The 26735-nt window shown below is 51.9% G+C and overlaps 2 protein-coding genes across 4 annotated transcripts; one reads left to right on the top strand and one right to left on the bottom strand.

The window, feature by feature from the left end:
• The first annotated feature begins 14 nt into the window (after positions 1-14).
• CTSA (cathepsin A) lies at positions 15-7541 on the top strand. 2 transcript variants are annotated; one of them, XM_008015585.3, is made up of 15 exons: positions 15-142; positions 332-513; positions 668-779; positions 1025-1075; positions 1159-1245; positions 1484-1639; positions 1977-2068; positions 2745-2829; positions 3406-3497; positions 3576-3654; positions 3747-3886; positions 5679-5754; positions 6435-6524; positions 6722-6826; positions 7085-7541. In XM_008015585.3, exons 1-15 carry the CDS (start codon positions 89-91, stop codon positions 7166-7168), a joined length of 1485 nt encoding a protein of 494 aa, XP_008013776.2. In that variant the 5' UTR covers positions 15-88; the 3' UTR covers positions 7169-7541. The 2 variants fall into 2 exon arrangements, with proteins under 2 accessions (XP_008013776.2, XP_008013784.2); XM_008015593.3 differs by having other exon boundaries at positions 98-188.
• On the bottom strand, positions 7477-21583 carry PLTP (phospholipid transfer protein). Of its 2 annotated transcripts, XM_008015604.3 has the most exons (16): positions 21457-21583; positions 20730-20840; positions 20533-20632; positions 19327-19455; positions 18902-19057; positions 16887-16950; positions 16738-16801; positions 15319-15410; positions 13993-14169; positions 13851-13910; positions 11135-11299; positions 10966-11033; positions 8536-8578; positions 8325-8388; positions 8165-8241; positions 7477-7784 (listed from the first exon to the last, which is right to left on the bottom strand). In XM_008015604.3, exons 2-16 carry the CDS (start codon positions 20827-20829, stop codon positions 7662-7664), a joined length of 1482 nt encoding a protein of 493 aa, XP_008013795.1. In that variant the 5' UTR covers positions 20830-20840; positions 21457-21583; the 3' UTR covers positions 7477-7661. The 2 variants fall into 2 exon arrangements, with proteins under 2 accessions (XP_008013795.1, XP_008013799.1); XM_008015608.3 differs by lacking the exons at positions 20533-20632; positions 20730-20840; positions 21457-21583 and adding an exon at positions 20251-20405.
• Positions 21584-26735: the final 5152 nt, after the last annotated feature.

The following is a 26735-nucleotide window of genomic DNA, read 5'->3' as shown; positions in this document are numbered from 1 at the left end:
CCACCGCCCCCCAGGCCGGTAGGGACCAAAGAAGGGGCGGGAGGAAGACTGTCACGTGGCTCCGGAGTTCACGTGACTCGGAGTACACATGACTTCTAGTCCCCGGGCGCCTCCTGGAGAGCAAGGACACTGGGGAGGAGAGGTGAGCTGGCACCGGAGGCTGGAGGGGATCCCCGAGCCCGGGATCGGTGCGCGGTAGAGGAGGCTGGAGGGTGGGAGCTGGCGCTGGGGTCGGGGCTTCCCTCGCGGAGGCGCAGCCAGCTTCTCCCCGGGGGCTGCTTCACGGAAGCGCTGAGGAGCGAGTCAACAGCCCCTCTTCTGCCTCCCGTAGATGATCCGAGCCGCGCCGCTGCTGCTGTTCCTGCTGCTGCTGCTAGTGTCCTGGGCGCCCCGAGGCGAGGCAGCCCCGGACCAGGACGAGATCCAGCGCCTCCCCGGGCTGGCCAAGCAGCCGTCCTTCCGCCAGTACTCCGGCTACCTCAAAGGCTCCGGCTCCAAGCACCTCCACTACTGGTCTGCCGCCCTGCCTCCCGGGCGGGACTGGGAGGAGAGATGATGGATGAGGGGTGGGGGGTAGTTCTGCAGACCCCTGAGGACGCCTGGGAGCCGGGAGGGCTGGAAAGGATCCCTGCAACTGCACCAACACTGCCCTGACCCCCCTTCCCAGGTTTGTGGAGTCCCAGAAGGATCCCGAGAACAGCCCTGTGGTGCTTTGGCTCAATGGGGGTCCCGGCTGCAGCTCCCTAGATGGGCTCCTCACAGAGCATGGCCCCTTCCTGGTGAGTGGACAGCAGGGGTAAAGCACAGTTCCTAAAGCAAAAGGCTGGGGAAAGGGAGAAACGGACTTTGTGATTTTCCAGAAAGTTTCCTTCCTTCTAAGTCTTGGGATTTTCCTCTATGCCATTGGCTTTGCTGCTTGTACCTCTCAGGGGTTTTGCCCACACGTAAAGTGCCTCTCACGGTGGCCCTTTCCCTCCACCCAGCTGGCCCTTGGGACTTACTCAGCCATCTCTTTCCTCCTCAGGTCCAGCCAGATGGTGTCACCCTGGAGTACAACCCCTATTCTTGGAATCTGGTATAGCTGGAGCTGTGGGTCCTGTGGGGGTGTCTAGGCACCTGGATGGGGTGGCAGTTGACTAATTTTTCCCTCCCTTCTAGATTGCTAATGTGTTATACCTGGAGTCCCCAGCTGGGGTAGGCTTCTCCTACTCCGATGACAAGTTTTATGCAACTAATGACACTGAGGTGAGTCTGGTGCCTGCCCATCTGCCCCAGGCTCCCCAGTCCTCCATCCATGGCATGATGCTGGGAGAGACAGCATGGCCTTGGAGTCCACTTTTCGCTCTGTCATATGCTTGTGGTATGGTGGCCAGTCACTTCCTCTTACACAAACAGGGTGGGTTGATGTCATTATCTCTGAAGTTCTTTCCAGTTCAAATACCAAAGCTTCCTAATTCCCTCTGTCTTGCTCTCCCATCCCCAGGTCGCCCAGAGCAATTTTGAGGCCCTTCAAGATTTCTTCCACCTCTTTCCGGAGTACAAGAACAACAAACTTTTCCTGACCGGGGAGAGCTATGCTGGCATCTACATCCCCACCCTGGCCGTGCTGGTCATGCAGGACCCCAGCATGAACCTTCAGGTGCAGGGCAGCTGCAGGAGGGAAGGGAGGCACCTTGAGGCTGTGGCCTTGCAGTTAGCAAGGTCAGACTGGTCAACAGCCCCATCCAACCCAGCTCCCTGCATAACCTCCCCACCACCAGCTGCCCTAGGTCTGTCTAGTATGCCTCCCACAACAGGAAACTCATCTGTCAGGCTGCCAGCTCTGTGCTTTGCATTGAGTGACCTCCCACACCCACCCGCCCCCATAAACCACCCTGGGTTTCAGCTTCTGGATTGCTGAAGGTCTGGGTGTTAGGGTGAGGGAGACTCCTCCTCTTCGCCCTCCACATGAGCTGAGTGCCCTGGGTGTTTCACAGGGGCTGGCTGTGGGCAATGGACTCTCCTCCTATGAGCAGAATGACAACTCCCTGGTCTACTTTGCCTACTACCATGGCCTTCTGGGGAACAGGTATGGGATAGGGCAATTGGGCAATCTCTAGGGTCACATGATCTCGAGTCTGTCCTCCAGGCACATGATATAACAGGCCCAGCCCAGGTTTATGAGCAGCAGGTGGGTTGTAGAAAGAACACAGTGCTGAAAGGCCAAAGAATAGAGATCAGATCTTTTTTTTCTTTTTTTTTTTTGAGACAGAGTCTCACTTTGTCATCCAGGCTGGAGTGCAGTGGCACGATCTTAGCTCACTGTAACCTCCACCTCCCAGGTTCAAGCAATTCTTGTGCCTCAGCATCCCAAGCAGCTGGGACTACAGGCACGTACCACCACACCTACCTAATTTTTTTGTATTTTTAGTAGAGATGGGATTTTGCTGTGTTGGCCAGGCTAGACTCGAACTCCTGGCCTCAAATGATCTGCCTGCCTTGGCTTCCCAAAGTGCTGGGATTACAGGTGTGAGCCACGGCGCCCAGCCAGAGATCAGATTTTAAAGGAACTAAGGAGGCCTGTCTGTATGACCCTGGGGCACCTCTTTGGGAGCTAGCTTAGGTGACGTGCAGACCACACCCTGTGATATCTTTCCTAGTCTCCTAGGGTCAGGGAGGTTGGTGGGAGTTGGGGGTATGCTCGCCTCCTCTGCCCTCCTCTTCCCACCAGAGGCTGATGCACTTTTCACTCTCATCTCCTACAGGCTTTGGTCTTCTCTCCAGACCCACTGCTGCTCTCAAAACAAGTGTAACTTCTATGACAACAAAGACCCGGAATGCGTGACCAATGTGAGGTTCTGCCGTCACTCTGCATCAGCCCTCCCATCCCTAATCCCAAGAATGGGACCACATTCCCTCCTTGGGGACTCCTTGTTCTCCATCCCTCATTGCCTTCTTGCACCTTTAAGCAATTTAGTGTTCTCTGGGACATGTGTCTAAGTGTGTATTCCCACCACCACCTCCTATGGCGGCAAATCCCATAACCTGTGTGAGGGAGAAAGGACTTCTTCACATTTATCAAACACCTGCAGTGTGGCAGGCACTGTGCTGAACTGTGTCTATATAGATTACTTAAGCTTTAAGATTCCCCCTCAAATAAGATCGTACTACCCACATTTTCCAGATAAGGAAACCTGAGGGCCATGAATTTTGAAATCACTGTCAAGTCAGTGTTGGGAGGCAGTGATGCTAGGATTTGGACCTAGGGCTGGGAAGATTCCTGCCACTGAGCCTCAGTTTCCCTACCTGTGGAAAAAAAGTGGGTGAAGAGGTGAAATTCAAGAGCAATAAATCTTGGGACAACTTGGTGGGGTTGTGGAGAGGCTAGGGATCTGTAAAGCATGGTGTCTCGGTGTATCATTGCAGCTTCAGGAAGTGGCCCGCATCGTGGGCAACTCTGGCCTCAACATCTACAACCTCTATGCCCCTTGTGCTGGAGGGGTGCCCAGCCATTTTAGGTAGGTGCTGCTGGGTGCCCCTGGGGCCAACCTCAGCCCCATCTGGAGGCTCCACCCATCCCCCCACCTCACATGCAGGTATGAGAAGGACACTGTTGTGGTCCAGGATTTAGGCAACATCTTCACTCGCCTGCCACTCAAGCGGACGTGGCATCAGGTGTGCAAGGGCGTGGGCTTCCTCCTGGTGAGGTGGGGACGGGGGCAGGGTCAGGGAAGCAGAGGCCCTGACCCTCTGTGTGTGCCCTCCAGGCATTGCTGCGCTCACGGGACAAAGTGCGCATGGACCCCCCCTGCACCAACACGACAGCTGCTTCCACCTACCTCAACAACCCGTATGTGCGGAAGGCCCTCCACATCCCAGAACAGCTGCCGCAATGGGACATGTGCAAGTGAGGCTCTGTGGCCACCTGTGACTTGGGGTGGTGGGTTGCTGGGGCTTGTGGGCATCAGCAGGTTCCCAGGGATCTTCTGTGTAGGGTTTCTTGATGAGATGAGCTGTACAGGATGTTTAACATCCATCCCTGACCCCTCAGTGCATTGACAGCCAATTCTTTTTTCTTTTTTAAATTTTAAATGTTTTTGTTTGAGACAAGGTCTCACTCACTCTGTCACCTAGGCTGGAGTGCAGTGGCATGATCATAGCTCACTGCAGCCTCGAACTCGTGGGCTCAAGCAATCCTCCCACCTCCCCAGTAGCTGGGACTACAGACGCACACCACCACCCCTGGCTAATGTTTGTATTTTTTTGTAGAGATGGTGTTTTACCATATTGCCCAGGCTGGTTTCGAACTCTGGGGCTCAAGTGATCCACCCATCTCAGCCTCCCAAAGTACTGGCATTACAGGCTTGAGCCACCCCGCCCAGCCCCAATTCATTACGTAGCCACACTGGTTGTTGTTTCACAGTTCACTACAGCCTCAACCTCCTAGCTCAAGCGATCCTTCGACCTTAGTCTCCTGAGTAGCTGGGTCTACAGGCACATGCCACCATTCCGGGCTAATTTTTTTAAAAATTTTTTGTAGAGACAGGGTCTCACTATGTCATCCAGGTTGATCTTGAACTCTTGGTCTCAAGCAATCCTCCCTCCTTGGCCTCCCAAAGTGCTGGGATTACCCACCCAGCCACCACATTGGTTAATAACTGTTACTTCTGACCTGGCACAGTGGCTCATGCCTGTAATCCCAGCACTCTGGGAGGCTGAGGTGGGCGGATCACCTGAGGTTGGGAGTTCGAGACCAGCCTGGCCAACATGGTAAAACCCCATCTCTACTAAAAATACAACAATTAGTCAGGTGAGGTGGTGGGTGCCTGTAATCCCAGCTATTCAGGAGGCTGAGGGAGGAGAATCGCTTGAACCCAGGAGGTGGAGGTCACAGTGAGCCAAGATCGTGCTACTGCACTCCAGCCTGGGCAACAAGAGTGAAACTCCATCTCAAACAACAACAACAAACTATTACTTCCATGTCCAATCTCCTGTGAGCCCCCCGCCACCACAAGTAAAAGGGTGACACGGCCCAGCAGGGGCTGCTCAGGTCCATTTTGATTGGTCAGTGCTCACACTCTACCTTGTTATATGTTGTGACTCTCACACCTGCTGGCCCCTAGACACTAAATGCCAGATGCATCCCAGTCCTTGTAACAACCAAAACGTGTCCCTGTACGTTTTTTCTTTTTTTTTTTTTGAGATGGAGTCTCACTCTGTTGCCCAGGCTGGAGTGCAGTGGTGCAATCTTGGCTCACTGCAACCTCCGCCTCCCGGGTTCAAGTGATTCTCCTGCCTCAGCCTCCTGAGTAGCTGGGATTACAGGCACGCACCACCATGCCTGGCTAATTTTTGTATTTTTTTTAGTAGAGATGGGGTTTCACCATGTTGGTCAGGCTGGTCTCGAACTCCTGGCCTCGTGATCCACTCACCTCAGTCTCCCAAAGTGCTGGGATTACAGGCGTGAGCCACCGCGCCTGGCATCCCTGTACATTTCTAAATGGGGATGAGTTGAGGCTCTCTGAATCCCAGCCCGTCATCCAGGTCAGTCCTAGAGAGGTGGCCCCCCAAAAAGGGGAGTGGAACCCAGCTGTCTGCTTTCTGGGTTGGAGCTTGGAGATAGGAGAGAAGGTCTGATCTGTTGACTACTTTTCGTCCCTACCTGGTCTTCCTGGGGCCTGCGCGTATGTTCCCGGCAGCTTTCTGGTAAACTTACAGTACCGCCGTCTCTACCGAAGCATGAACTCCCAGTATCTGAAGCTGCTTAGCTCACAGGTGAGTGGGGACAGCACAGCTGGATCCACGAGCAGCCTTAGGACCCCAGAGTAGCACAGCAAGCTGGGGGCCCTTTAGACTTCCTGTCAGGACAAGGGAAGCTGAAACTCCGAAAGGTGAAGCCCAGGGTACTGTGATTGGTGGGGTCAGAATTTGAACCTGGGTTTGTCCCCACCCATGCTGCCCTGCTATAGGAGGCCAAGTGGTCTGGATCAGCCAAGGAGCCTTAAGGGTGAGAAGAGCTTCATTCATGCCAAAAATGGGCCAGCAGAGGTCCAGGGTGGGAGGAGACCTTGTCCAAGGTGATATAGGAGGCACTGGCAGAGCCAGGTTAGGACCGGGTTCTGTCCAGCACAGTAGTTCATAGCATGGGCTCTGGAGTCACATGGCCTGGGTGCAAGTCCCTGTACTAGCCACATAATCTTGGGCAAATTTCTTAAATATAAGCCTCAGGTTCCCCATCTGTAAAATGGGGATAATGGTAGATAATATCTACCTCATAGGTAAAACATTTAGTAGAATACTGGACATGCAGTAAGTCATCAGAAAACATGAGAATTCCCTGGTTTGTGCTATCTAGCTCGGCCCCTTGAATTCCCTGAGGGGTACGCCTTGAACTAGGGAAGGGCTAAAGCCTGGGCTCGTTCCACACCACTCATTCTCACCCCGTCCTGCTTTAGAAATACCAGATCCTGTTATATAATGGAGATGTAGACATGGCCTGCAATTTCATGGGGGATGAGTGGTTTGTGGATTCCCTCAACCAGAAGGTAAGACAGAGATTCCTGGCCCTGGATAGGGGCTGCTGTGGAGGATCAGGGGCGGGTATGCCTGGGAGTGGCTGGCTGGCTGCCTGGCTCTGGTCCACAGAGGGCAAGTGTGGAGGAATTCCCAGCCCTAAGGTCTTGCTGGTAGCTGTGAGCAAGGATGCAGCTGCTGTAGGCTGATGTCTTTCCTGATGGGGCAGATGGAGGTGCAGCGCCGGCCCTGGTTAGTGAAGTATGGGGACAGCGGGGAGCAGATTGCCGGTTTCGTGAAGGAGTTCTCCCACATCGCCTTTCTCACGATCAAGGTAGGGACTGGGCCTGCTGAGGGATAACTGGGCCGGAGGCGAAGGAGCAGGACCCACCCGTCCTTTCCCTCTGGCTGCCTTTTAGGCTGGGTCATGGGTCACCATCTGGCCCCTGTATAGGCAAGTTTTTTTGGAGAGGGGTAGGGAGGGTTCTGGGAAGAATAAAGGGCATGGGATGAAGGAATTCCCCATGGGTGCGCAGTTATATAGGGAGGAGGGAATGGTGGGGGTCAGGAGCTCATGAACATTGCTCCTCAGGGCGCCGGCCACATGGTTCCCACCGACAAGCCCCTCGCTGCCTTCACCATGTTCTCCCGCTTCCTGAACAAGCAGCCATACTGAGGACCACAGCAACCAGCTCCACGGCCTGATGCAGCCCCTCCCAGCCACTCCTGCTAGGAGAGTCTTCTTCTAAGCAAAGTGCCCCTGCAGGCCAGGTTCTGCCTTCAGGACTGCCTCCTTCCCACAGCCCTGTGCATCCCAGACTGGGCCAGGGTCTCCCATAGACAGCCTGGGGGCAAGTGAGCACTTTATTCCCATAGCAGTTCCTGAATGGGGTGGCCTGGCCCCCTCTCTGCTTAAAGAATGCCCTTTATGATGCACTGATCCCATCCCAGGAACCCAACAGAGCTCAGGACAGCCCACAGGGAGGTGGTGGACGGACTGTAATTGATGGATTGACTGATTATGGAATTAAATTGGGTACAGCTTCAAACCCCGTCTTCTCTGTGGCACTGGGGGTTAGAGGGGGCACTACAGGCTATGAATGTGGGAAAAGAGGGGCTGAGAGGGGTTGGAGTCCTGAATGACAGCTGCCAGTGTGGGGGTTGAGGGCTCACACAGCTGCTGTGGAGGGTGGGGGGGCAGTGGACGCCCCGATGTCGGCAGGCCGGTTCTTCTCAATCACCTCTCGCAGCCCTTTGGCAAAGTGGAGATCAGCCCCGATGGTGAGGAAGCCCTGTGTGGGGGGGAGGGGAGCCTCATTTATTCATTCAGTTACTGAGGCCAGCATTTAGAGATCAAGAGACAGAGTCTTTGTCTTTCAGGGACTCAATCTAATGGATAATTCCATGTCAAGGTGCTAAAATGAGGTTGTAGGAGTGTAGACTATGGGTGTCAAGGAGGGCTTCTTGGAGAAGGTGACCTCTGAGCTAAGACCTGAACGATTAGTAGGTATTGGGATGGGAGAAGAGTGCTCCAAGGAGAAGTCAGCGTGTGTGCAGAGGCTTTTAGGAGTCTAAGATTAAAACGGGAGGGGACGGCTGGTAATGGGGGAGCTGGGGAACTATAGAGAGTGGGGAAGGCCCTGCCCTCCTTCCCCATCCTGCCCCCACTCACCGCGTGGTTCGTCACCACTTCACGCACAAAGTTGATGCCCTCAGGTAGTGGGATCTGCACCCCACGCCAGGTCCGCTCTGTGGGTGGGAGCACCCCGCTCAGTCTGGGCCCACCCAGTTCACCCCTCCTTTCTTCCTCCGTCCTCATACCCCAGCCTTACCGTTGAGCAAGGGCATCACCCCGATCTGCAGCATGGTCTTCAGAGGGGCCTGTAAGGGGATCAGCTGGGAGGGGCAAGGGGGGAAACAGGGCAGCCAGTCAGGGGTGGGTTTGCCTTTAGTTGCCCATGGGTGAGCAGTTATATGAGGAGGGAATGGTGAGGGTCAGGATCTCACAAACCCAGCCCAGCCCACCCACCCTTCCCCACTCACAGCCAGCGACTCCAGTGCAGAATGGTTGGAATAGATTCGGAACCTGCGGGAGAGAGAGGAGTCCTGTGGGCAGGAAGCCTGGAAGCTCCCCTTCCTCAGACCACCCAGGCCTACCTGCCAGAGGTGCCTGAGTTGCAGGCTCAGATGCCCCACGTAGGCACCTTTCCAGGTGCTACAACTTTCCAAGTATCCTCGGGCCAGTTATGGCTGCCACTTGGGCCTCCTTTTCTCCAAGCTGCTACTTTTTATTTATTGAGCATTTCTAATGTGCCAGACTTCTGCTGGTAGCTTTGCAGGTGTTATTTACTTTATGTAACAAAACTCACATTGCTTAGTTCCTGTCAGACACTAAGCATATTTATTTTCTTTTTTTATTTTTATTTATTTTTGAGACAGTGTCTCACTGTGTTGCCCAGGCTGGAGGGCAGTGGTGCAATTTAACTCGCAGTGGCTTTGACCTCCAGGGCTCAAGTCAGCCTCCCACCTCAGGCTCCCAAGTAGCTGGGACCGCAGGCGTGCATCACCATGACTGGCTAACTTGTAAATTTTTTTGTAGAGACGGGAATCTCACTTTGTAGCTCCAGTTGGTATCGAACTCCTGGCCTCAAGTGATCTACCTGCCTTGGTCTCCCAAAGTGTTGAGATCACAGGTGTGAGCCACTGCACCCAGCCAACATGTTTAAAAAGTTAATATTAGTAGGTTGGGCGCGGTGGCTCGTGCCTGTAATCCCAGCATTTTGGGAGGCCGAGGTGGGTGGATCACGAGGTCAGGAGATCGAGACCATCCTGGCTAACATAGTGAAACCCTGTCTCTACTAAAAAATACAACAAAAATTAGCCAGGTGTGGTGGCGGGCGCCTGTAGTCCCAGCTACTCGGGAGGCTGAGGCAGGAGAATGGCGTGAACCCGGGAGGCGGAGCTTGTAGTGAGCCGAGATTGCACCACTGCACTCCAGCCTGGGCGACAGAGCGAGACTCCGTCTCAAAAAAAAAAAAAAAAAAAAAGATAATATTAGTAAACTGTTTTAAAATACAGTACCAACTGGTTCAGTCCTCATAACAAGCCTAAGGAGTGGGCACTATTACGATTTGTACTTTATAGATGAGGAAAATGAGGCCCCACAAGGTTACGTAATTTGCCTGAAGTCACACAGCTGGGAAGTGTCAGAACTTGCCTCTAAAATCTAGGGTCCTAACCTACATTGTCTCCTTTAACCTTAGAACAGCACTGTCCAGTCAGATTTTCTATAAAATGTTTTATATCTACATTGTCCACTGTGGTAGTCACTAGCCACATGTGGCTAATGAAATGTGGCTTAGTACAACTGAAAAACTATTTAATTATAATTAAATGTAAATAGTCACATGTGGTTAGTATCTTCCATATTGGACAGCACAGCCCTAGAAGGCAGATGCTACTTGTACCTGTATTAAACACATGGAGAAAATGAGGCCTAGAAAGACAAATGGGCTGGGTGCGGTGGCTCATGGCTATAATCCCAGCACTTTGGGAGGCTGAGGTGGGACAATCACTTGAGCCCCAAGAATTGGAGAACAGCCTGGGCAACAAAGTGAGACCCTGTCTCTACAAAAAATAAAATAGTTAGCCATGGTGGTGCATGCATGTAGTTCCAGTTACTCGGGAGGCTGAGGCTGGAGGATTACTTGAACCCAGCAGGTCAAGGCTGCAGTGAGCTATTATTGCATCACTACACTCCAGCCTGTGCAACAGAGTGAGACTCTGTCTCAAAAATAAATAAATACAATAAAAATAAAATAAGGCCAAGCGCAGTGGCTCATACCTATAATCCCAGCACTTTGGGAGGCCGGGGCAGGTGAATCACCTAAGGTCAGGAGTTCGAGACCAACCTGACCAACATGATGAAACCCCGTCTCTACTAAAAATGCAAAAATTAGCCGGGCGTGGTGGCGCACACTTGTAATCCCAGCTACTCAGGAAGCGGAGGCAGGAGAATTGCCTAAACCTGGGAGGCGGAGGTTGCAGTGAGCCAAGATCACGCTATTGCACTCCAGCCTGGGCAACAAGAGCGAAACTCCTCAAAAAAAAAAAAAAAAAGAAGAATAACATTTTTAAAAAAGAAACATAAAATGGCCTCAAGGTCACAAAGCCGTGTTGTGCTGAGGTTTTTGTCAAAACCCATGTTCTGATCTTTGCTGTGTGACTGTGGGCATGTTATTTAACATTGCTGGACCCATTTGTTCATCTCTCATAATACCTGCCCTGCCTGCCTCTGGGACATGTGAGAATGCGGAGGAGTTAGATTTTACCAAAGCACTTTAGCATGCATTCACAAAGATAGACCCCAGCTCTCAGTGACTTATAGGTATGACTGAATTTTAACTCAACATCCCTGTGGACAGGTGTGATTGTCCTCAAGACAATGAGGTGCAGGGAGGTGCGCCTGCATACCTGCGCAGGTCCAGCTGTGTGCGCAGGGCCTTCCCCCGGAGAGCCATCTTGGCGCTGAGACGGGCGTCCTGCAGGAACATGGGGAGGAGGATGTTACCCAGAAGGTCAGTAACCCACAGTCCATTTTTCCCTGACCCCCAGCTAGCAGCCCCCACTCCAGGACCCATACCATAGTCATGCTGGACAGCTGGACCTCAGGCTTGTCGGGTGGGACCAGGGCGATGGTGACGCTAGCAGTGACAGAGATGGTGGTGCCAGAGGGCTTGATGGTGCAGCGTGGTGGGGCCAGGACCCGCAGCTCCAGCTTCAGTGGGGAGTCAATCACTGCTGGGCTCTGGGGGATGAGCAGCAGGGGCGGGTCAAGTCCCTGCCGTTTCCTGTGGAGCCCCCAGGGAAGAAGAGGACGAAGGCAGGTGCAGCTTCTGCCTCTGGGGACTCTCATATTGCAAATACAGAGACAGATCTGGCTTCCAAAACCCTCAAATCTGCATCTAGCCTTCATGCCATTGCCACACAAAGAAACAGCAATGTATTCTTCTCTTTCTGCTTCCTAAATACATCTCAATATTCAGGTCCATCGCCAATCCAGACTCTTCGTGGATGTCCTTTTTGCATTAGTATCTCAGCCCCTTGCCATGTCTTCTGTTTTGGATACGGAGTCTCACTCTGTTGCCCAGGTTGGAGTGCAGTGGCACGATATCGGCTCACTGCAACTCTGTCTCCCAGGTTCAGGCGATTATCCCGCCTCAGTCTCCCAAGTAGCTGGGATTACAGGCGCCTGCCGCCATGCCCGGCTAAGTTTTGTATTTTTAGTAGAAACGGGGTTTCACCATGTTGGCCAGGCTGGTCTCGAACTCCTGACTTCAGGTGATTCGCCCACTTCGGCCTCCCAAAGTGTTGGGATTACAGGCATGAGCCACCATGCCCAAACCACTTGCCATATTTTTGCTCTCTCTCTCCTTTCTTTCCTTTTTTTTTTTTTTTTTGAGACAGTGTCTCTGTCGCCCAGGCTGGAGTGCAGTGCCATGATCATGGCTCACTGCAGCCTCAACCTCCTCAGCTCAAGTGATCCTGCCACATCAGCCTCCTGAACAGCTGAGACCACAGGTTCATGCCACCATGCCAGGCTTATTTTTGTATTTGTATTTTGTTTTTGTTTTTGCTTTCGTTTTTTTGTAGAGATGGGGTTTGGCCATGTTGCCCATGCTGGTCTCAAACTCCTGGGCTCAAGCGATCTGCCGGCTTCAGCCTCCCAGAGTGTTGGGATTACAGGCGTGAGCCACCATGCCTGGCCATATCTTCTTTCTCTAGACTGCTATGCTTTCTTCTATAGGCAGTGAAGGAATACTATAAGATGCAACTTGCCTAATCTTCACCAAACATGATTCTAAACACTGTATATGTGTTGGCTCCTTTAAACCTCATAAGGACCCGGCACGGTGGCTCACGCCTGTAATACCAGCACTTTGGGAGGCCGAGGCGGGCAGATCACAAGGTCAGGAGATCAAGACCACGGTGAAACCCCGTCTCTACTAAAAATACAAAAAATTAGCCGGGCACGGTGGCAGGCGCCTGTAGTCCCAGCTACTGGGGAGGCTAAGGCAGGAGAATGGCGTGAACCCAGGAGGTGGAGCTTACAGGAAGCCGAGATCACGCCATTGCACTCCAGCCTGGGTGACAGAGAGAGACTCCATTTCACCAAAAAAAACAAAAAAAAAAAAAAAAAAAAACCACTCATAATAACCACATGAGGCAGATATTACTGCCAATTTTGTTGTTGTTGTTTACTTTTTACAAATTTATTTTTCAGGCTGGGTGTCATGGCAGAGAATTGCTTGAACCCAGGAGGCAGAGGTTGCAGTGAGCCAAGATTGCGCCACTGCACTCCAGCCTGGGTGACAGAGTAAGACTCTGTCCCCCGACCCAAAAAAAAAGATCTGACTAAAAATTTATTTTTCAATAGAGACAGGGTCTCACTATGTTGCCCAGGCTGGTCTCAAACTCCTAAGCTCAAGCAATTTTCCTACCTTGACCTCTCAAAGTGCTCAGAGTATAGGCGTAAGCCATCATGCCCAGCCATATCCCCATTTTTGAGATGGGAAAATTGAGGCACAGAGAGGTTAAGTAACTTGTAGAGGTTATGTAGTCATTCAGTTTCAGAACTAGGCTTGAAGCCCAGGTAGTCTGACAATAGAGACCCTGCCCTTAATTTCTTAGCCATAAATTTGATGATGATAATGACTGAATTATTTCTTCTAAAATTTGTAACTTTGCTGGGCGCAGTGGCTCACACCTGTAATCCCAGCACTTTGGGAGGCCAAGATGGGTGACCACTTGAGCCCAGGAGTTCAAGACCAGCCTGAGCAACATGATGAAACCCTGTCTCAACAAAATTTTAAAAATTAGTGGGGTGTGGTGGCACAAGCCTGTAATTCCAGCTAGTCAAGAGGCTAAAGCAAGAGAACAGCTTGAGCCCTGGGAGGCAGAGGTTGCAGTGAGCCTAGATTGTGCCACTGCATTCCAATTTGGATGACAAAGTGAGACTCTGTCTCAAAAAAATAAATAAATAAAATGTGTAACACTCTCCTCCCCAATACACAAATAAACAATAGTATATGTTAATTATTATTAAAGCCCTCACACTTGCAAAGCGTGGGTTCTCGATAATCCTCACAGCAGCTCTGCGAAGGAGATAGGACAGGAAGGAGCGGGAAGGGGAAGCCTCCTTCACAGACGGAACAGCCATGACAAGGCGAGGGCGACTGGCCAAAGACAAGAGGCCAGAGCCCTGTCTGAGTGGCTGCCACTGGGGGCCCTGCCTGTACCCCACCCCCGGTCTCACTGGTGTGCAGGTGGCCCTATCCCTGTCCCCCGCCAGCACTCACCAGCAGGACAATGCTCCCAAAGTAGGTGGCCCTCAGCAGCATGTCCAGGTCATGGGGCACCTGAACAGGGGAATCAGGAGTGAGGGAGTGAGCTCTGTCACAGACCCTCTTTTGCCCATCCCACACACAGGCCCTGGCATACCTTGTCCCCCACCAGCGACAGTTGCAGGGCCCCCGCCCGGAAGTAGCTCTCCATGGCAGAGTCGAAGAAGAACTCAGAGAAGGCCACATACACCATCCGCTCCTCCTCCTGCAGCTGGGGCTCCACCGCCCGGTTGGGGAGGCTCCAGTTCCTCTCGGTCAGGGGGAAGAAGGCCCCCTGGGGTGGGGCATTCACGGTCAGGGTCAAGGCAGACTGGCCTGGCACCTGGACTGACAGCAGGTGTCTCCCAGCCCTGTGCTAGGCACTGTGGGGAGACAGTGGGAACCCAGCTGCTGTTCTTGGGGCACTCACAAGCACATCTCTTAAAAGGCATTGAAAGGAGGACACCTGCTATCAGGGGGTAAGCCCTTCACACTGGAAGAGGGAGGGTCAGGAAAGGTTTCATGGAAGAGGTGGCATCTGAGTGGGTCTTGAAAGCCAGAGGCAGTAACAACAGCTACTGTTTACATATAGTGTGCATACCCATGCTTCTGTGCCAAGTACTGTAAGCTCTTCACATAGATCAACTCCTTTACTCTGCGTTAACTACGTGTGCTTTCTTACTAGATTATTTCCATTGACGTGTTAGGAAACTGGCCAACTGAAAAGTTATGCTTAGGGCCGTGCAGCTAGTCAGTGGCAGAGCTAGGATTTGAGCTTCAGGCATTCTTTTTCTTTTTGTAGAGAAGGAGGTCTCACTATGATGCCCCAGCTGGTCTCAAACTCCTGGGCTCAAGCGATCCTCTGGCCTGGGCCTCCCAAAGTATTGGGATTACAGGCATAAGCCACTGCACCTGACTGATTCTAGCTCCCGAGTCTGCACTCTGAAACTGCTATACTACTCTGGGAGACCAAAGGTAGTGGCTACACACTAGCTATGTGGCCTTGGGCAAGTGATGTCACCTCTATAAGTCAGTCTCCACACTCCTAAAATGAGGATGATGTTAGTACCTGACTCACAGGGTTGTGAGAGAATGAAATGAGATGATTTGTGTAGAAATTTGTGTCCAGCTCCTTCAGGGGAGTTGGGGAAAGACTGTGCATGAGCAAAGGCCCTGAGGTGGGAAGCGAGGGTCCAATTTGGGAAAGAGCAGCTGCAAAGAAACAGGATGAGATATAAAAGGTGGGGCCACGTAAGATTAACAGGGCTCAAATACCAGACCCAGGAGGCTGAACCTAATTCTGTAGTAATAGGGAGCCATAGCATTCCCAGCAATGAGAGGGGCCTCATCAGAGCTGTGCTTTAGGAAGTAAAATCTCACAACTTAGCGGAGAAAGAGGTCCTGTTAGGAGGTCAGAGGTCATACACCAGCCCGAGCAGCTCACCCGGAAGTCCATGTCCAGGTTGCTGGTGGAAGCCACAGGATCCTTCATGAGGGAATAGTCAATGCCAACAAGCTCGTCCACAGAACTGCGCACTGTAGGAAGAGGCTCAAGTCACTCACAGCTGTGTGATGTGGGACAAGGTGCTTAACCTCTCCAGGCTCAGAGTCCCACCCATAAAATGAGGATACATCCCTCGCAGGGCTGTCAGGAGGGTCAAATTCGTTTTATGTGGAAAGCACTTAGGGCCTGCTGTGTAGTAAGTGTCCATTAATGTTAGTTACTATTATTACTACTACCACAGAGGTTTCATCAAATCACTAAAAAGATGGCATGGGGGCGCCGCGCACAGTGGCTCACACCTGTAATCCCAGCACTTAGGAAGGCCAAGGCAGGCAGATCACCTGAGGTCAGGCGTTCGAGACCAGCCTGGTCCACCATGGTGAAACCCCGTCTCTACTAAAAATACAAAAATTAGCTGGGCGTGGTGGTGGACGCCTGTAATCCCAGCTACTCGGGAGGCTGAGGCAGGAGAATCGCTTGAATCTGGACGGTGGAGGTTGCAGGGAGCCAGGATTGCACCACTGTACTCCAGCCTGGGTGACAGAGTGAGACTCCATCTCAAAAAAAAAAAAAAAAAAAAAAAAAGATGGCGTGGGGTTCCTTTCCCTTGGTTTCTCCTACCTCCTCCTTCTCTTCCCCTGCCTGTGTGTTGGGTGTGATGGGACAATACCTTTGCCCCACAGTAGACAGAGGCCATGGCTTAGAAAAAGGGAATTCATGGCCAGGCACAGTGGCTCATGCCTGTAATCCCAGCACTTTGGGCGGCCAAGGTGGGCAGATCACGAGGTCAGGAGATTGAGACCATCCCGGCCAACGTGGTGAAACCCTGTCTCTACTAAAATACAAAAACTTAGTCGGGCATGGTGGTGCACGCCTGTAGTCCTAGCTACTCAGAATGCTGAGGCAGGGGAATCGCTTGAACCCGGGAGGTGGAGACTGCAGTGAGCTGAGATCGCGCCACTGGACTCCAGCCTGGCAACAGAGTGAGACTCCATCTCAAAAAAAAAAAAAAAAAAGGGAAAAAGGGAATTCATGTATTCATGTTAATTGAGCACCTATTAGGTGCTAGGTGATGAAGACAAATGGGACGCCAGTGATCAGCACGCACATAATGAGGACCTTGACAACTATTCTCTCAGATAATCCTCACGGTAACTCCAGGAGGAAGCACTGCCAGGCAAGTGAGGAAACAAGCACTTTGCCCAGAGAGAAATGAGCACTTTACCCAAAATCACACAGCAAGTCAGCTCCAGGGGCCACATTTGAACCCAGGACTGTTCGACAGCGGGGCTTGGAAGGGGCCTGCTCTGAGGTGCTGCATGACAGCTGCACACCTGGCCTCACCCCCAACCAACTCACCAGGCACGGTGTCCAGGAGGGCGTTGAGCAGGACCGTTCCTGCGTGGTAGAGTACGGGGCAGATCTGCGAGGTGGGAGCCAGAGTCAGGGCCTTCTCAAAGTGAGACCAGGCCCACCCTTGCCACCCTGCGACCTGTCACTGCCCACACCTGCTGGTTGAGGAGGAAGCGCATCCCTGAGGTGATGAACGTGGAGAGAAAATCATACACCTTCCTGTGAGGAAAGGAGAGGCCGGGTGAGCCCAGAACCTGCCTCCACCCCAGTCCAGGTCCAGGAGAAATCAGAGACCAGGGAAATAGTGGCAGTGGGATTCCTCAGCATCAGCCTGAATAACAGGTCCTCCACATAGGTTTTCCAAGAACCAGGCCCAAATTCCCTCTCTAGCATAATTCTCAAGACCTCCTGCTGGTCCCATCAGCCAAATGAATCCACCCACATTGCCTCAAACCCACTCTGAGCATCCCCACATCCATCCGCTTACTGATCCGCTTACAACCCTTCCACCCTCTGTGTTGCTACCCTGTATTTCCCCATCTGAGCTCAGATGCTTCCTCTTCCAGGCAGTCTTCCCAGATTCCTATCCTCTGAATCCCCAAAGCACTTTCTTAGTCCTTCTCTCTAGGCCCTGATAACAAATGCTTTTTATTCTAGATAGGCTCTGAACTTCTTCCTGCATCCTCAGGGCCTGGCATACACTTTGATGAATAAATAATACTGACAGTATACCAACACCAGGCGATAATCCATCATTTTCTTTCCCCAACTGTCTTCCAGAACAAGAACAGTATCCCCTTCTCAGCGGCAAAAATTAAAAAATAGGCCAGGCATGGCCGGGCGCGGTGGCTCAAGCCTGTAATCCCTGCACTTTGGGAGGCCGAGACGGGCGGATCACGAGGTCAGGACATCGAGACCATCCTGGCTAACACGGTGAAACCCCGTCTCTACTAAAAAATACAAAAAATAGCCGGGCGAAGTGGCGGGCGCCTGTAGTCCCTGCGACTCGGGAGGCTGAGGCAGGAGAATGGCGCAAACCCGGGAGGTGGAGCTTGCAGTGAGCTGAGATCCCGCCACTGCACTCCATTCCAGCTTGGGCGACAGCGCGAGACTCTGTCTCAAAAAAATAAATAAATAAATAAATAAAAATAAAAAATAGGCCAGGCACAGTGGCTCACACCTGTAATCCCAGCACTTTGGTAGGCCGAGGCAGGCGGACCACCTGAGGTCAGGAGTTTGAGACCAACTTGGCCAATATGGCAAAACCCTGTCTCTACTAAAAATACAGAAAAAGTAGCTGGGCATGGTGGCGCATGCCTATAGTCCCAGCTACTTGGGAGGCTTAGGCAGGAGAATCACTTGAACCTGGGAGGCGGAGGTTGCAGTGAGCCAAGATTGTGCCACTGCACTCTAGCCTGGTGACAGAGCAAGACTCCGTCTCAAAAAAATATATATATATTATTTTTGTTATTATTATTTAGAGACACCAATTATTGAGAATCCAGTACATGGCCAACTGTGCATATTAGTCCTCATAATTACTCTTATCTAAGTGGCCAGCACTTAAACATGCATTTATCATATGCCAGGTGCTGTTCTAAATTTTTTTTTTTTTTTTTTTTTTGAGATGGAGTCTTGCTCTGTCGCCAGGCCAGAGTACAGTGGCACAACCTCGGCTCACTGCAACCTCCGCCTCCCAGGTTCAAGCGATTCTCCTGCCTCAGCCTCCCATGCAGCTGGGACTACAGGCATGTGCCACCACGCCTAGCTAATTTTTGTATTTTTAGCAGAGACAGGGTTTTACCATGTTGGCCAGGATGGCCTTGATCTGTTGACCTCATGACTCGCCCACCTTGACCTCCCAAATTGCTGGGATTACAGGCGTGAGCCACCGCATCCAGTCTTGTTCTAAATATTTTTACATATACCAACACAAATAATCCTGGCAATGACCTTATAAAATAGGCTTTATCATTATCCCCATGTTACCAATGAGGATATTGAGGCACTGAGCTTCAGCGATGTGGCCAAGTTCACACAGCCAGGAAGTGACAGAGCTGAGCTTTGGACGCAGTTGGTCTGATTCCCAAGCCTGTGCACTTTGCATTGTGCTAGGCAGATGAGCTGTGGGACTCAAAAGGGGTAAGCTGGGGTTGGGGCTGGGGCTTACTTGAAGGTTCCCCCAAAGGCCGCGTGCATTCTGGAGACAGAGGCCTGGCAGGAGACGTTGGACACTTTCATCCGTCCAGCAGGATCCCGGGAGAGCTCCAGACCAGTGCGGATGGACACACCCTCAGCTGAGGCGTTAATGTAGCCACCATCATAGCTGCCAAGGGAGTTAATATTCACTCCAGGTGGGAGCTCAGTTGAGTCTTCAGTGCCCCATGCATCATGATACCTCCTAATAAGGTTTCACTTCCTTCCACGCATCCTACCAAACCCTCCTATCAACTCTTATGAAATGGGTATGCTTGTTCCCATTATACAGATGAAGAAACTTAAACTCAGGAAGGCTAAGGGGGCTGCCCACAGCCCCACAGCACCTCCAGCCCTCCCTACCAACTCTCCACTCCCCTGAGGGTGCTGGGTCCTTACAAGAACCAGTAGAGCAGCTGTCTCCGGAAGCGCAGCCCCAAGGAGGCGTTGGTGATTTGTAGCATCAGCTCCTGCTGTGGCTGGAAATCGAGCTCGGAAGATGTCAGCTGCAGCTCTGTGACCTTCACCCTACGGGAGGCCTCAGGGTCAGATCCAGGGCCAACAAGAGGGAACTCCCCCCAACCACAGGAAATCTGTCTGCTCCCCTTTCAAGCCCAGGTCTGGGGAAGCGGGAGTGGGTAGAATGAATTCTTCCATTGTCCCTCAAGTACCCAACTTAGACTTGGGTGGCTCAAAGTTGAACTTGGGTGGCTGAGAGATGAGGTCTTCCTGATGCAGGTGTTAAAAGGGAGCTTCACCCCATCACTTAGAAGTCTTGTTTGTTTGTTTGCCAGGCGTGGTGGCTCATGCCTGTAATCCCAGCACTTTGGGAGGCCGAGGCGGGCAAATCACTTGAGGTCAGGAGTTCGAAAGTCTGGCCAACATAGTGAAACCCCTGTCTTTACTAAAAATACAAAACTTAGCAGAGCGTGGTGGCACGCGCCTGTAGTCATAGCTACTCGGGAGGCCAAGGCAGGAGAATCACTTGAGCTGGGGATGCGGAAGTCGCAGTGAGCCAAGATTGCGCCACTGCACTCCAGCCTGGGCAACACAGCAAGACTCCCTCTCAGGGAAAAAAAAAAAAGTATTGTTTGCTTGCACCCCCTCCCCTCCCACACCCTGGGGTTGCCTCACACGGTCTTTTAATAGAGTCCATTCACTTTGCCTCCATCACCTAAGCTCCGCCCTCATATCTCAATTCCCTTATTCCCCCTCCCTCATCCTAAACCATACTTCGAGTCTTCAGTTCCCCCACCCCTCGCATTATCTCCACCCCGTGCCCAAGACTCCACTCTCATCTATTGGCAAGTTCCTTGACTCCACCTTTCTGGTGCTCTTCGGTCACGCCTCACATCTACCGGTCCTGCTTCCTTCCCGGCCCCCTCGACATTTTCAAAGCCACGCCCATCTGGCCGGTCCCGCCTATGATGGCTGGCTTAGCCTTTATCTTTTCGGCCCCATCCGGTTTCTTAAGTCGTGCCTCATCGATTTGGCCACGCCCGCTCCCACTCAGCCTCCAGTCTCCCGAGACCCCGAGATTTCTCGGGCCCCGCCTCCACCGCCGAGGCCCCGCCCCGGATCGCGAGGCCCCGCCCCCCCACTTACTCAGAGATGTTGTAGTAGAAGTGGCCTTCTTTGCCCCGCAGGTCCGGAATGGTGATGGTCTCCAGCTCTTGTTCCAGAAAGCGCAGTCCCTCTTGCTTCACTGAGGCAGCAGCGAAACCCTTAGCTCCCGTGCCCACTGTTGGGGCGACCCCAACCCCGTCCGCTCCCGTCCGTCCCTGTCTGCCCCTGCGCCTTACCCAGCTCCAGCGCCTTGGAGGTGACGCGGATCTTGCAGCCTGGGAACTCTGCGTGAGCGCCTGCCAGCAGCGCCAGGAAGAGAGCCCCGAAGAGGGCCATGGCGAGCGGGCCTGGGGGTGGGGTGGGGTCGCAGGAGTTATCTGAGCCGCTTAAACCCATTCCTTGGACGTCCAGCCATAAGTGGGGACTAGCCTGGATCGTGGCCCTCCAGATAACTCTTCGGGGAACTTGGAACCAATAATCTTGCCTCCATTTGGCAGATGTGGAAACTGAGGCTCAGAGAGGCAATGCGACTTGCGTTCTGGCTCCCAGAGGATTTGGGACACGGGGGAGGGGACGTCCCCAGTTCCCTCGTGCTACCGCCGCGTGATGAGTTTGGACCTCCAGGGGACCAGCCCCCACACCCCCAACAACCTCCCCTTTCCTTTAGCGGTGGGCTCGCGCAGGCTTGCACGTTGCCACGGCAACGACTGCACGCGCATTCCTGGAGGGTGGCTTGCGGTCTCCTAGGCCTCGCGCCCGGGGAGGAGACGAGGTGGCCGACCAGACCGTGGGCTCCCGGGTCTCCCGGCTCCCTCAGGTCCTAAATCTCTCCCGTTAGAGAGTCTGCCTGGAGCCCCCCATGTTAGCATTCTCCTTCATCGGCTCTCCTCCCCACCCCGGCTTCAGTGCACCACGCGGCTCGGCGAGGGACTGTGGACGGGATGGGGACGCGCCCCAACTCACTCAGCGGTGGAGCTGGGGGGCGGCGCGGTCACGTGGGGTGGCGGGCAGCTCAGGGTATCCGGGCGACGGGGTCTGGCGGGCAGGGCTGTTCCAGCCGCCTTTATAAAGCCGGGCCTCCCCGACCCCTCCTCCTCCTCTCTGCAGCTCTCCCCTCCTCCCTTGGGGGCTGGGAGGGGACGGGGCGGGACGCTGGCAGCCAGGAGAGTGGAAAAGGCTGTACAGAGCCCCGTGACAAGTCCGGCCGCTGTCTGGACAAGTGGGGGACCCAAGCCCAGGGAGAGGGAAGGAAGTGCAGGAGCCCTCCCATTCAGCCCCAACAATCCCGCTTTGCTGTTCAAATTACAATTACCCATGTCTTCCTGCAGGATCTTGGGCAAGTCACTTCACTTGGGTCACTGACCCTCAGTTTCTTCCTTCAGCGAAATGTGCACGATGATAGGAACTACCTCTTGGGCCTTTATTGCAACCAGGTCCAGGCACAAAGTCAAGGAATATTTTTTCCTTCCCTGCCACCCACAATCATCTCAGGACCTCCTTGCCTGGCTTTGTTATGGGCCCCCCTACCTGTCTCTGTGTCACCATCTGGGGACCTTAAGGTCCCAGAGACCTTTCCCACTTGGAAAAGCAAGTCTAGGCAAGTGCTGTCAGCCCAGGAACATACCACACCGGCTGAAATCACTCCAGAGGGAGGTCTGCCATTTCTTATAGCTGGTGGAATTTTTTTTTTTTTTTTTTTTTTTTTGAGATGGAGTCTCACTCTGCCGCCCAGGCTGGAGTGCAGTGGCATGATCTCCGCTCACTGCAACCTCCACCTCCTGGGTCCAAGCAATTCTCGTGTCTCAGCCTCCTGAGTAGCTGGGACTATAGGTGCCCACCACCACTCCCGCCTAATTTTTGTATTTTTAGAAGAGATGAGGTTTCACCATATTGGTCAGGTTGATCTCCAACTCCTGATCTCAGATAATCCATTGGTGGATTTTTTAATGAACCTTTGGAGCAAGGTGCTTTGAACAGCATCCCTGCCCCCACCCTCACCTCCATCTATTGCTTACAAGGTTCCTGGACCCTAGGACAGGGCACAGAGTGGGTGCTTGCCACCTTTTTGTTACCAAATGGATGAAAGAAAGGGGAAGCAATAATCATGTCTGCTGAGCATGTATTTTGCACCAAGCACTCATCTAGGAAGGATGACTAACTCGTCCTGATTTGCCTAGGACTTTCCCCATTGTGTCTTTATTTTATTTTATTTTATTTTGCTGATCTAGCCCACAGATTCACAAAAATAGTTCCATTTCCTTTTTTATTTATTTAATTAATTAATTAATTTTTTTTTGGAGACAGGGTCTTGCTCTGTCACCAGGCTGCCGTGCAGTGGTGCAATCTTGGCTCACTGCAACCTCTGCCTCCTGGGTTCAAGTGATTCTCCTGCCTCAGCCTCCCAAGTAGCTGGGACTACAGCCGTGTGCCACCACACCTGGCTAATTTTTATATTTTTAGTGGAGACGGGGTTTTGCCATTTTGGCCAGGCTGGTCTCAAACTCCTGCCCTCAAGTGATCTGCCTTCCTTAGCCTCCCAAAGTGCTGGGATTACAGGTGTGAGCCATCATGCCCAGCCTATTTATTTTTATTTATTTATTTATTTATTTATTTATTTGAGACAGAGTTTCTCTCTTGTTGCCCAGGCTGGAGTGCAATGGCGCAATCTCGACTCACTGCAACCTCTGCCTACCAGGTTCAAGCAATTTCCTGCCTCAACCTCCCGAGCAGCTGGGATTATAGGCGCCCACAACCACGCCTGGCTAATTTTTTGTATTTTTAGTAGAGATGTGATTTCATTATGTTGGCCAGGCTGGTCTCAAACTCCCGACCTCAGACATCCCACCTGCCTTGGCCTCCCAAAGTGCTGGGATTACAGGCGTGAGCCACCGTGCCCGGCCACCTATTTATTTTTTTAGAGACAGGGTCTTGCTCTGTTGCTCAGGCTGGAGTGCAGTGGCATGATCATGGCTCACTGCAGCCTTGACCTTCCAGGCTCAAATGACCCTCCCACCTCAGCCTCCCCAGTAGCTCGAACCACAGGTATGTGCCACCATGCCTGGCTTTTTGTTTTGTTTTGTTTTGATACAGGGTCTCACTCTATTGCGCAGGCTGGAGTGCAGTGGTGCAATCAAGGCTCACTGAAGCCTCCACCTCTTGGGCTCAAGTGATCTTCCCACCTCAGCCTCCTGAGTAGCTGGGACTACAGGCAGGTAGTACCACATCCAGCTAAGTTTTGTATTTTTTTGTAGAGACAGGGTCTCACCATGTTGCCCAGGCTGATCTTGAACTCCTGGACCCAAGTGATCCTCTTGCCTCGGGCTCCCAAAGTGCTGGGATTACAGGCGTGAGCCACACACCCAGCCATCCCCATTTTGAAACCATTCCTGGGAACCCACTCAAACCTGGCAAACCTTACAGCTGGTCATCTGAATTCTAGGTAATTTATTTAACCTTAACAACCTGTCAGATTGGCACTATTATGAACCCTCTTTAATAGGAAGTAGAGGTTGAAGCAATTCTGTGGCTGCTATTATGGAATCTGTAGAGTGTTCCTGGAAGAGTGGAAGGTGGGTATTATAGACCAGTAGTTATGTACTTAGACTCTTGTGTCTGACAGACAAGAGTTTACATCCCACGTTGTCAGTTCTTAGGTGTGTGACATTGATCCCTTGCTTAAGCACTCAGAGCTTCAATTTCCCCACCCTAAAATGGAAACAATAATTTAAGGTTATTTCAAGAATGAATGGGCATGGTACATGACACACCATTAGTGCTAAATAAATGCTAGCTATCTTAATTAGGGGCACATACCACGAGCAAACAAAGCAGAAAAGGTGGAGAGGGAGAACAGAGAAAGTGTTAAGAGTATCCAGAGGAGGAAGTATCTGTGTTCCTTTGAACTCTAGTAACCTTCCTAGAGCCTGGCTCAAGCAGAAAACCTGGTGGATGTTAGTTTTCTTTCCTTGCATTTCCTTTCTTTCTTTCTTTCTTTCTTTTTTTTTTTTGTGTGTGTGTGTGTGTTTGTGTGTGTAGTGGAGTCTTGCTCTTGCCCAGGCTGGAGTGTAGTGGCACAATCTCGGCTCACTGCAACTCCACCTCCCAGGTTCAAGTGATTCTCTTGCCTAAGCTTCCTGAGTAGCTGGGACTAGACGCACCGCCACAATGCCCAGCTAATTTTCGTATTTTTAGAGGCAGGGTTTCACTGTGTTGGCCAGGTTAGTCTTGAACTTCTGACCTTGGGTGGTCCACCCGCCTTGGCCTCCCAAAGTGCTGGGATTACAGGCATGAGCCAGTGCACCTGGCCCTTTTTTTTTTAACAACAAAAAAATATTATTTTATTTATTTAAGACAGGGTGTCACTATATGCTCAGGCTGATCTCCAACTCCTGGGCTCAAGCGATCCTCCTGCCTCAGCCCCCCAAGTAGCTGGGACTACAGGTGTGCACCACCATGCCTGGCTGTTTTCTCATTTTCTTTCTTTTTTTCCCTCTTTTTTGAGACAGGGTGTCATTCTGTTGCCCAGACTGCTGTGCAGTGGTGCAGTTATGGCTCACTATAGCCTCAACCTCCTCAGGCTCAGGTGATCCTCCCACCTCAGCCTCCTGAGTAACTGAGACTACAGGTATGTGCCACCATACCCAGCTAATTTTTGTATTTTTCGTAGAGACGAGATTTCACCATGTTGCCCAGGCTGGTCTTGAACTCCTGAGCTCAAGAGATCTACCCGCCTCAGCCTCCCAAAGTGCTGCTGTTACATCGCGTCTGGCCTTTCTTCTTCTTTTTTTTTTTTTTTTTTGAGACAGAGTCTCACTCTGTCACCTAGGCTGGAGTGCAGTGGCACTATCTTGGCTCACTGCAACCTCCACCTCCCAGGTTCTAAGCGATTCTCCCGCCTCAGCCTCCGGAGTAGCTAGGATTACAGGCGCACACCACCACGCCTGGCTTATTTTGTGTTTTTAGCAGAGATGGTGTTTCACCGTGTTGGCCAGGCTGGTCTCGAACTCCTGACCTACCAAAGTGCTGGGTTTACAGGTGTGAACCCCTGTGCCCAGGCTTCCTCTCGTTTTCTTAGCCGAAATATTTCTCGCTATGTTGCCCATGCTGGTCTCAATCTCTTGGCCTCAAAAGATCCTCCCATCTTGGCTTCCCAAAATACTGATATTACAGGCATAAGCCACTTCACCTGGCCTCACTCTTCCTGGCTTTGAAGAGTGAAGGAGAGGCTTCCCAGCAATCAAAAGGACAGGAAAAAAAGGCTTTTCTAGCCTCAACTGTGTGTACCCAGATAAATCTGGGCTTCATCTTTGTATCATTTTTCTCTCTTACATGCAATTCACTGGCCAGTGGCCTAACCCCTCTGGGTCTCAGTTTCCTCATCTTTAAGATGAGGATAATCCAAGCACCTCCCTCTTAGGATTGCTTGTGAGGATTAAATGAGTTAATGCATTGAAAGGGTTTAATAAGTATTTGGCATTTCCTAAGGGCTCAAAAAATGTTAGCTACAATCGTTAGCACTGTCAGCCATCAGTGACTTTTCACTATACTGGAAAAGACTCCTGCCTCAGTACCCTGATTCCCTAGCATATGATAGGGCCTCCTCTCTCTCGCTCACCTCTCACCTCTCTTGCCCTTTGCATTCAACTCCAGTCACACTGGTTTTTCTGTTCCTTGAATGTGCAAGTTCTTCTTGCTCACGGCCTTTGCATTTGCTGTTCCCTCTACCTGGAATGCTTTTCCACCTGACCTTCCTTGTCATTTTGTCTCAGTTTATTTATTTATTTTTTGGGATGGAGCTTCACTCTGTCACCCAGGCTGGAGTGCAGTGGTGCGATCTCGGCTCACTGTAAACTCCACCTCCAGAGTACAAGCAATTCTCCTACCTAGTCTCCTGAGTAGCTGGGATTACAGGCACCACCACGCCCAGCTAATTTTGTATTTTTAGTAGAGATGGGATTTCACATGTCAGCCAGGCTGGTCTCGAACTCCTGACCTCAAGTGATCTGCCCGCCTCGGCCTCCCAAAGTGCTGGGATTACAGGCATGAGCACGACCCCCGGCATTTTGTCTCAGTTTAAATGATGCTTTTTCAGAGAGGCCTTCCCTGCCTGCCTATCTATTAGTTGTTCTCAATCATATCAGCCTGGTTTATTTTCTTTATAGATCTTATTACTATTGAATATTTTCTTTCTTGTTTGTTGTCTGTCCCTGTGAGAGCTGGAATTTTGTTCAACACTGTGTCCT

This window comes from Chlorocebus sabaeus, chromosome 2 (genome assembly GCF_047675955.1).
Source record: "Chlorocebus sabaeus isolate Y175 chromosome 2, mChlSab1.0.hap1, whole genome shotgun sequence".
Taxonomy (NCBI): Eukaryota; Metazoa; Chordata; class Mammalia; order Primates; family Cercopithecidae; genus Chlorocebus; species Chlorocebus sabaeus.
The sequence above is the reverse complement of the archived record's forward strand: the minus strand, read 5'-3'. Positions and strand labels throughout refer to the sequence as shown.